Source organism: Lytechinus variegatus, chromosome 11 (assembly GCF_018143015.1).
Source record: "Lytechinus variegatus isolate NC3 chromosome 11, Lvar_3.0, whole genome shotgun sequence".
Classification (NCBI taxonomy): domain Eukaryota; kingdom Metazoa; phylum Echinodermata; class Echinoidea; order Temnopleuroida; family Toxopneustidae; genus Lytechinus; species Lytechinus variegatus.
Window position 1 is genome coordinate 18,556,796 of NC_054750.1, and position 11,731 is coordinate 18,568,526.

The 11,731-nt window shown below is 34.2% G+C and overlaps 1 protein-coding gene across 1 annotated transcript; it reads left to right on the forward strand.

The window, feature by feature from the left end:
• Positions 1-3,055: 3,055 nt before the first annotated feature.
• On the forward strand, positions 3,056-11,731 carry LOC121423430 (CUB and zona pellucida-like domain-containing protein 1). Its single transcript, XM_041618766.1, has 5 exons — positions 3,056-3,380; positions 7,192-7,373; positions 8,324-8,733; positions 9,256-9,358; positions 11,083-11,731. Exons 1-5 carry the CDS (start codon positions 3,320-3,322, stop codon positions 11,233-11,235), a joined length of 909 nt encoding a protein of 302 aa, XP_041474700.1. The 5' UTR covers positions 3,056-3,319; the 3' UTR covers positions 11,236-11,731.

Sequence of the window (11,731 nt, forward strand, 5' to 3'; positions counted from 1 at the left end):
TCTATTCTTTATTCACTGATTACAATCTTGGATTGTATACCCTATCGAAACTTTCTGTTGGACATGCAATGATATTCCAACCATTCCTATCGAACTGACTTTGTCGTCAATGATATATTTTTTTGTGTGTCCGTCAAGTTGTTATGCATTTGTTTTTTTTTGTCATCAATAGTATTGATGTTTATGTACACACATTTCTTTTTGTTTTTGTTTAAGAAAAAAAATTATTTACAACGGCATTAAAGGATTATTTTATTGACTGTAATTTGAAATATAATTTTTATCAGGAACTATTAACTATTATGAAATCAGGAATTGGAATGGCATGAGACGCCTCGTCTTAACATCATATAATATTGACGCTGAGAGAATGTTACAAGAACAATTGAATGCAAATTTCAGTTACACTTAAATTCTGTAATTGATAGATCTTGTTAGAGTTTCACAAAGACTTAAGTATGACTTAGGCACCAACGTGCACATGTTATGTAGTGCATAATCTCATCCGTTGATACGTTTTGTCCCTAGCATAGGGTGTTGCAGGATACTTGCAATCAATTCAGTCTGTTGTTGGTCCCTCTGTGTTGTTAACAACATCATAAGCAAGTTCCCTCTAAATCAAAAGTGTGTATCTTTATAGAGAAAAGAATTTTAACAAATTAATTTTGTAGAGTGTTCCTACTCTGATATACCTATTTGTTTGTTGAAGTAAAAATTGATCCATCAAGTTTGTCTTGCGTAAGCATACACTGAAGGAAAATTTGTCACTTTTCGGTGTATTTAACTGGATGTAAATTATGATCCTTGTAGCTATATCAGAGGGTTGTTTCATGGAGATTTCTGTCATTGATTTTCTCTGGCAGATGTTATAAGCTTCTGAAATCCTCGTAGCTGATTGGCTGAGATAAGATAAGTCGATGAAAATCACTGACAAAATTCTTCTTCCTGAACTGCTTCCCAGGAGTTATATGTTAACACCTCTGTGTGATTTGGTACGGACACGAGGGATAGACACATGTGGGTATTACATTGAAACCTCTCTTTAAAGATCATTCAAGAAGTCTGTACCAGTTGGTCTTTATTGACAGGTTTTTAGTACATGATCAAGGTTTATGGAAAGCAACATAAATTATCTTTGTTCCTTGTGAAATGTTTTTATGATATATTCTGTCCGCCAAGCCCAAATTTACTCTGCTTTTTGTTGAACCACCCTCAAGTTCATGGTCAAACTTGGTGTTTTTTCAAGTTATGTTTGCAATTTTCATTAGGGTGCTTGCTTTAAAAGATTTTGGTATTAACAAAACCAATACAATTATTTCAAATTTCAAAATGAGAGTCTTGTTTGCTTTTGAAGGGGGGGGGGGGGTGGCAATTTCCATTTTTGTCCTGGGAGCAAACTTTTTTGTTTCTACAAACGAACCATTCTTTATCCTCAATATTGCTTTCTTGGGGGATAAGGATAGGCAAAAAATATATTTCATTCTGATATTTTGATTCAGTGGTAAGTTGTATTCAAAGTAATATCCTGTGATTCATATAACTCAAAGCTCAGCTGTCATGAAAACATATAATATGAATTGTATAACCATGTATGTGTATTTTGTTTTGACAAGTTTCTTATCTAACATATTCTTTGGACCATTAACTTTGTGAACATTAACAAGATGAGAGTTGATTATGTGTTCCAGGGATTTCGCTTTGGTAATCACTTTGTTTTTTATTGCACCAAAGCATGTTGAAAAAAGAAATAAACATGTTTTGGTATTGTACATATGTAAAGAGAAAATTGTTGCTTTGAGTCTTTTGTTGTGTTATCACTATATGATTTATTGGCAAGTATGAACTATTATCTACAATTTTGCATTTTGATGAATAATCATATTTCTACAATTCTTCCATAGTGAAATTATTCACACCAGAGAAGTGTGGTTAGTCATGTAGGTTGAGGTCATTTATTTTCACATTGAGGGCTAATAGTCACATAAACTACTATTTCACAATTATTCACAAGTTGGGTTTAGCCTTACATTCTACCATGGTGCAGCTCCAAGGTTCTACCGTGCATGATGCAAAACCACAGTCCCTTTTCGATGTACATGAAATAAGTAATTAATGATTCCAATTCATACTTGATACTGACCCTTTTATTTAGTTCGATGCATTTAAAGGGATGGTCCGCTCTTAAAATATTTATATCTTAATACATATATACACCTAATGAATATTCATGACGACTGTTTTCACAAAATATTGCTAAACTTAAAAATTCAATAACTTTGTTATTTGTTATCAGATTTTGATGAATTTTTGGTATTTTGCTCAGTGAATTGTATTCTTTTTACTAAGCTATGAATACTTTCAGCCCGGACCATCCCTTCAATGACTGATTTAATGATGCGTGGAGAGAGAAGAGGAACTGATATTTTATTAGGTCAAAGTAGACCAGCCAATATTTATGGGGGTAAATATTGACTCGCATTCTTCACACCCTCTTCGCACCCTCCCACACGAATAATGTCATCCTTATGAACAGTGATCCTTATGAATTGTGTGGAGGATTATTCTTTCACTCAATTCTGATGCTTACTCCTTCGCTATCGTAAAAGGATGGTTTGTGGAGTGACATTTTTAAGAGTACATTTAGTAATTGTGTACATCACATCACTTAGATCATGCAGTCAACACAATCTTAAAAAAAAATCGTTTATTTTTCAAGAAGTGAGATTCTGTATAAAGAAAAGCAAAGGAGTGAGATATAAAGAAAAGCCTAGTTGGTTAAAGAAAAGAATTTAAAAAGAAAGGGCTTGGCCACGACCACTCTGAATATTAAGCCTGTAATCAAATTGAAGAAAGTGACGTCACCTTTGAATCAATTTGACCCTCCCCCCCCGAGACCGACCGAACTACTTCTGACCTTGGTTATCTTTAAATGTAAACAGGTCTAAATAAACAGTTTGGTATATCAGTTACTTATTATATCCTTATCTTGTGTGCACAACGATTTCATCATCACATTTGAGAACTTTGAGACTCTAAAATGTGTTTTTGATCAGGGGAAGTTATATTACAGCTTATTCACATCGGTTTTATAATCGGCATATACGAAGTAAAAAGAGAAGTAAAACATTAATTTCACGACCTTTTGTATGTATGAATTTGGGACTTAAAGACTTGAATAGGTTCTAAATTACTCTTCATCTTTATGGCTTAAATTCTATATGCTACAAGAGCTTATTATATGGGAACGACTCGTGTACTCGGAGGACAATGAATGGATGTGAAGTGTTTTATTTCTCATTTTCTTTGAGGATATTTTAACATGATTTTCATTTTGTTCCTAATTGGCTTGTTTGGAGGCTATGTAACTTGTAAACAGGATGGTAAGTAAAATACTGGCAATTTCATAAAATATCTACGTCCGATTCCCTATGTTTTGTAATGCTCTCAAGTGATAATGACTTGGGCAGTTGATGAAGTGAAGTAATAGTGGTTTAAAATGGGGATAGGAGGTACATATGGGTCTATTTGTTTATAACTTAAAATCACCCTTTAATCATGTCAATATGCTACCTCTTCTCAATCGGTCTAAGTTTTGTACGAAGTGAAACATTTAAATACTGTTCAATCAATGTAATGATAACAGGTAATGCTTCATGACAGCAATATAGAAATAACCAAAAAAAAATACAGAATGAGGGGGAGGGGGGTAGGCTTTGGCCCAAAAATCCAGGCACGAACAAGAAACAAAAAGACATAGAAGGAGAAAAGGAACGGGAAAGGGGTGAAATATATCATTTGTTGAATAATTAAATATAAGTCAAAATACGTCACAAATTGTGATTTCAATTTTTGAAAGGCCGAAATTTCCACTCGCTCGCTACTTTTTAGAATCATTCCCAATGTACGCAATATTAATGTCTGGGTATCTGCAGCTCTGAATTCCCTAAAAACACATACCATATATCTCTGCTACTTACATATGTTCAATATTATTCGGTAAGGCACATGTATGTCGTATTTATCATGATGTTTATGTACACTGAGATATATACATCCTTACACATCCATGATGAGTTTGTGTAACATTCTTCCTTTTTTAGCATTGGATGATAATGATTTTTATTCAGCTTTCCAAACTTATGTTCATACACCTACTCATGGATCCTGTGGGAATTTTGCCCCAAATGCATTTGATCAGCTAATGGCAGATGATCTTAATACCAACTCATTAAACTTTGATTTTATCCCACATGATGATGAACTATTAATATACAGTGCGTCCCAGAAAAAACGAAACCGAGATTTAGCGATCATTTATCGTTACTTAATCATAAATAAAATAGACAAATGACCTACCAATTTAAAGCTTAGAATCTCCTCTTTCATCTGATATTACTCAAATTATTTCTTATTCACGCATGAGTGAGCAAATGCAATATGAAGAAAGGATCTCAAAAACACATTTGGCGGGGGGTATCTGGGTTTCAAATAGAAAACCACATTTTTGAAAAGTTCAATATCTCCTCTTTAATTTGATACCTAAATTACAGAAAATGGTAACGAAATAACAAAGTTCTGGTCATTTGAAATAAGGCTTGAATTTCAATAATTTCATAAAATGAAGAGGTTCTCCAGGAGGGCTTTCAAACTCTCTCGACACTCTGTTTTGTTGACGATCAGTCATGCATTAAATCTTTTGTTCACCATGCGAAAGCTTCTGTGGGATACCGGTGAAAACATGTTTATCTCATGAAATTATGGAAATACAAGCCTTATTTCAAATGAACAGAACTTTTTTATTTCTTGACCATTTTTTGTAATTTTGGTACCAAATCAAAGAGCAGATATTGAACTTTTCAGAAATGTGGTTTTCTTTTTGAAACCCAGATAACCCCCGCCAAATGAGTTTTTGGTATCCTTTCTTCAAATTGTTTTTGCTCACTCATGCGTGAATAAGAAATAACCTAAGTAATATCATATGAAAGAAGAGATTCTAAGCTTTAAATTGGTAGGTCATTTGTCTATTCTATTTATGATTAAGTTATGATAAATGATCGCTAAATCTCGGTTTCGTTTATTCTGGGACGCACTGTATAAACAAGATTCAAAATATTACACTGACAATATGTTTTTTGACAAGATTGAAAACAAAATGAATAAATTATGCATATTCCACACAAATATCAGAAGTATGAACAAAAATTTTGAAAAGCTGAATATATTTTTACAACGAAGTAAACATGAATGTTTTGCCATAGGTATAACAGAAACATGGATGTGTGATTCTTACCGCCCTCTTTATTCTCTACAAGGGTATAATTTGTTCACAAATAACAGGATGGAAAAGAGAGGAGGTGGATTAGCTTTGTATGTTTTGAACAACGTAGAATGCGAGATAAAACATGAATTGAATTTTATGAATCATAATATTGAAACTTTATTTGTAGAGATTTCTATTCCTGGCAAGAGAAATATCATTATTGGAGTAGTGTACAGACCACCACAGTCTAAAACTGCTGATTTCCTTGCCGAAATGCAATCTATTTTGTCTAACTGCATATTACTTTCGAAGTCATGTATATTAATGGGTGACTTTAATGCGGATCTTTTGCAACATGAATCTTGTGCGTTTGTTATGGACTTTTTAAATATTATGAACTCGTTCTCCTTATCTCCACTTATAACAAAACCTACAAGAACTACTGAACATTCTAAAACACTAATCGACAACATCTTTTGTAATCTTACTCCCCCTCCTGAAGCGGGAATTATTCTTACAGACTTTTCTGACCACTTTTCAATATTTGCTCTCTTCTCTTTATTAAATGAAAATAGGCAAAATGAGTACTTTTCTCGTAAAATCACTCCAGAAAATACAAATCGATTCAAGAATAGCTTATCCACTGTTGACTGGTCAGAAGTTTTAACCGAAGAGGATGTAAATGAGTCTTATGAAAAATTTATGAATACACTCATGTTGTCATATGAGAATAATTTTCCATTAATCAAACGCACAAATTCAAATTACAAAAGAACTCCTCGCATGCCTTGGGTCAGCTTGTCATTGTTAAAGTCAATAAATAGAAAAAATAGGTTATTCTATGAATATAAATCTAATCCAACACATAAAAATCGTATAAAATACACGAGGTACAGAAATACGCTTACCAGTTTAATTCGTCATGTAAAGAAAGAGTACTATTGTGCTCAATTTGTTAATTGCAATTCCGATATAAAAGGAACATGGAAAACTATAAAGAAGGTACTTAATCCCAGCTCCTCGAACTCTTGTAATTTATCAAAAATCAAGCATTGTGGAACGATTATTGAAGATAAACAATGTATTGCCGAAACATTGTGTTTCGTGTTAAATTGTTAAATTGCATCGTTAATCTGTTTTCGTATTATAGATATTTTTTAATAGGCCTAAGAGTCCTTATGACCATTTCCTTGAATTTTAATAAAATGTTTATATTATGATCTTCGAGCAAACAGAGGGATATTATAAAAATCATGCATTCCCTCTACGCAGTCTTTGTACAGCACATTCCAATATCCAATATTATTTCTTATACATGGGCCACTGAACGGTTTTGAAAGTGGGAGGGGATAGGCTGGCTATGCAAAAAACACAATCAAATGGTATTTCTTTTACTTTTTTGTACGCGGTTTCGATGTGTGTGTGTGTGTGTGGGGGGGGGGGGCTGAAGTCCCCTCCGCCCTGTTCCAAGGCCCTTTTTATGTGAAAAATCTATCCATTGCTGCAAGTCATCAACTAATAACTTGGTATAACTCATCAATCTCATATAAATGTAATATTATCACCATCACTGAGTTTAAAGTCCCATGAAACATTCGTTACATTCGTAAAGAGGCTGTTTGAAAATGAGACAATCGATAGTTCTATATAAAAAGAGTTTAGCAGCTTTTTTTTTTTTGCTTCCCAATACTCAAATATTTAAGAAATAGAGAAAAATAAAATATGTATTTTTTGTACAATGCACAACAGGCTTATTCATTTTATACAGGCCTTAAAAAGAATCGATCTGGAAGGAAGATGCATTAACAAAAATACTTAAACAGGCGAGAAATGTAAGCATTATGTTAAATATATTGTGTTCAATGTAATATGAAAACGCATCTTATCCCGGTTCTACGACCTATATCAATATTTTTGTTAATTCGTTCTAGGTGTCCATCTGACTTGCAATGGCGACTCGATGGTAGTTAGACTCGACGCCAGCCGTCTACTCGAAGATACCGCATCACCATTCTCCGTTCACTTCATTGATCCTTCGTGCAATGAAGAAGGTAATGGCGCCAATACCGTTACCATAGCAACACCTTACAACAATTGCGGAACATTTAAGCAGGTAATTTGCACTCTATTAATCGCCCTCGAGGGTATACCAAATATTGTTTAATTTGTTAATTGAGCAAATGTTGCACCAATTATTGATGTTTCTATTTTATTAGACAGACTTTGATGTGATTATTAAAGAAGCTAATGCAGTATATAAGTTGTGAATAGACTGAGCAATCAAACGAAGAATGAAGTTAATGATCAGATGGAATGAGGTAGATATAGTAATTTTATCAGCAAGACGTTGGAGTGACATAAAGGTTAGCATTATTAGGTCTATACCATTCCTGTTTCGACTGACTGCATGTTGAATACGCTTGTAAAAAAATGTATCTTATCCTCAAGCGAGAGTTGTGGACTTCTAAGTATGAATGGAATGAATTAATAATGTCTTTGATAATTACATAAAAATTAATGATATACATTATGTTAACATGATCTTTCCAGCTGTATATAGTTGCAAAAGTAAAGTTAAGTGCATCAACAAAACTAAATGCCACACTGTGGTGCACTTTGAGAGGCAATGTAACAAAAAAGTAGGGGGAAAACACAAAGAATATAAACTAATTTCGTAATAGAAATCAAGATAGTGGATGATAAGAATGATCTAATTTCCTAACTGCTAGTTGAGTTTGAAGTTTGACTTTGATATAAAATTCACACCTTTTTCAATATTTATAACGGTTTAATTTATGGAGTACAGCAGTTTCGTATTAAGAAGAGAGTCGTACAGCCGCGTAATGATAATTGAATGGGGGGGGGGGTATTCGATGAAATTATTTAAAAAAAAAACTCCAAAAGAGAAGGAAAAGAAAATCGGTCATCATCATTCATGGGAGCCCCATTCAATGAGATAAGACAATCTCAATGTCACCATTTTGATGGTTATATTCCAGGCGGCCTTTTCTGACCTATTCATAATTATCAATGAAAATAATTATGTTTCTTATTCTCACGTAGGTTCAAGATGCAAGCATTGTATACTCAAACCGAATTTACTTCCAATCAACTAACGGAGAAAACCTCGATATTCTCGTAGAATGCGAGATTGTTCGACGAGATTTCACGGTCGGTGTCATGTCCTCGTCATCGATCAACGATCTATCGACATCGAACGACAACGTCAACGACACCATCAGCGAACCGCAGGTTGGATATGGAGCATTTTACGTCACGATGGAACGATATACCGATGCGAATTTTAAAGACAAATATTCAAATTCAGACCTCGGTCTAGGCCTGGACCAAGACCTATTCTTTGAAGTAGAACTCAGGGATGTCGGAGATTTGAGGCTTAATCTAGAATCCTGTTGGGCCACAGTCGAATCAGCGTCGGATTCTAAACCTCAGTATGAATTTATTTCCAATGGGTGAGTGGCCGGGACTTAGAAACAAAATAATGATATAAACAATAGGTCAAGTCTACCATCCGATAAATTCATAGTTGATTTGAATATAATAAAGAATCTGATGTAAAATAAGGAAGTGATGATGAATTCCAACCATTTTCACAATTTAGTCCTAATTATCTGAGCAACGCATGTGATATGGAAATGAGAGAGTCGATCTCTCATACTCTGTAGTTCTTTCCTATGTTATATGAATTGAAAGAATATTTCATTGCTTTTGCAGCCGATTGCAACCTAATGAATCTATTCATTGAATGATAAGTTGCACTATTATAAACTTGACATGCTCATAGATCAAATAGCTAGACAGACCTTGTTCGAATTCTAATGAGGCAAAATATTATTTCATATTTCAAAATAATGAAATACAAAAAAAGGTGCACATGAGGATATACAACTAGAACATAATATATGCGTATGAACTTGAACATGTTGAAGTTGAAATTCTAGTAGAATGTTAAAACAATACACTCATTTCTACAGCTGTAAAGTGGATGAGACTGTGGTGTTTTATAACGAGCCTACCTCCCCTGCCATTCAACGATACTCATTCCGTTCTTTTGCTTTCAGAGGCTACAATCCAGAGGTAATGTATTTTCATTTCTGTCGTTTGAATATTCCATCCTGAAAATATCATTAAATCCATATGACCCCCCCCCAAAAAAAGGTGAAAATAAACAATCCAAATTGCGTTTCTTTCATTCAAATAAACATTAATTTTCTTCCTTTTTACATTTTTTTTACAGAGGTGGTGATACGTCGGAGCATTATTTTGGAAACATAATGCTTTTGAATACTTAAAAAAATATTTATTGACAGATTAAGAAAAATCCTTTTATTCATTTCACTTTATTTGAATATGATATATCTTATGAATGCTAGTCACTCACTGAAACTCCAATATACATGTACATGGTATGTTAGAACATTAATCATGTTTATGTTGCAATTAATCATCGTCTCAAGGGAGAGATCCAAAGAAGTACACTTTATGGACTGCATTTTGTTTAAAATCAGCATGCCGGCAATTTTTTTTCATACTGCAACGAAATGATGTTCCAAACGTACAAACCAAAATACATACTTCGTGACCTTTTACATATTTCCATAGTTCACTTCTTTGTGATTACACATAACATTTAAAATGTATTGATCTGTTGGTGAATATTGTGTCCGACTGAGAAAAAATGTAATAGATACGTGACCTTTTTCAAGAAGGCGGGGAGTTGGTGTCGGATCCATTATCTATGGAAGCTTAAAAGTGCCACCGAGATGTTGAGATAATTATCTCGGGAAGTCGACATCTTGATAGCAAAAGATAAGATGACGAGATCCTGGATCTCATCATGTCGACATCTTTTAGAAGAGATGATGAGATGACAAGATCCTGGATCTCATCATGTCGACATCTTTTAGAAGAGATGTTGAGATGACGAGATCCTGGATCTCATCATGTCGACATCTTTTAGAAGGGATGATGAGATGACAAGATCCCGGATCTCATCATGTCAACATCTTTTAGAAGAGATGTTGAGATGACAAGATCCCGGATCTCATCATGTTGACATCGTTTAGAAGAGATGATGAGATGACAAGATCCTGGATCTCATCATGTTGACATCTTTTGGAAGAGATGATGAGATGACAAGATCCCGGATCTCATCATGTTGACATCTTGTAGAAGAGATGATGAGATGACAAGATCCTGGATCTCATCATGTTGACATCTTGTAGAAGAGATGATGAGATGATGAGATGATCTTGTCATCTCAACATCTCTTCTAAAGATGTTGACATAATGAGATCCAGGATCTTGTCATCTCATCATCTCTTCTACAAGATGTCAACATGATGAGATCCAGGATCTTGTCATCTCATCTCTTCTACAAGATGTCAACATGATGAGATCCGGGATCTTGTCATCTCATCATCTCTTCCAAAAGATGTCAACATGATGAGATCCAGGATCTTGTCATCTCATCATCTCTTCTAAAAGATGTCAACATGATGAGATCCGGGATCTTGTCATCTCAACATCTCTTCTAAAAGATGTTGACATGATGAGATCCGGGATCTTGTCATCTCATCATCTCTTCTAAAAGATGTCGACATGATGAGATCCAGGATCTTGTCATCTCATCATCTCTTCTAAAAGATGTCGACATGATGAGATCCAGGATCTCGTCATCTTATCTTTTGCTATCAAGATGTCGACTTCCCGAGATAATTATCTCAACATCTCGGTGGCACTTTTAAGCTTCCATAATTATCACCTCCATTTTACCAATTTGTTTTCTTATGCTTTCACAGGTGTACATACATTGCAAAGTTTTCGTTTGTGACGTAGAGAGCTCAGAGTGTATCCCATCATGCAACAATTCGAGACGGAGAAGAAATGCAAATAAGAAGAGCATCATTGCAAGAGATCTCAGAACTTATCAACATTGGTCAAATCGTCATTAACCAATATCTATACGAATTGATTTGGAATAAATTAATGTAATGAATACCATTCCCGAAAAATATATTTTATCAGTTACTCTCTATAAACGCAAATGATTTAATCTGGTCCACTAATCACGCTCTTTTCAGAGTGAGAAGAACTCTTTGCATCTTTCTAGAGTGGATTTTACCACTTTTTTGTAAGGTTCATAATAGTTCATCAGGTAGTATTTATTGTCGAAATAAATATAGAAATGAAATTTGCATGTTTACTTGGTGTTGAAGATAGAAAACATGATATGGAAAATGAACGTATTTACAAAGAGTCAAACACTGACATAATACACACGAATATATACGTGCATAGGATTTTAGAACGTTTTGTGTATTTTAATTGACATTGAAATTAAGAATGAGATTGGAATTGGATCCGTAACTAATATTGTGCATTGAAATGGAGTATACGGGGCCTTTAAAGTGCCATCGACTTGACGACTTGGCGAGATACTTTATCTTG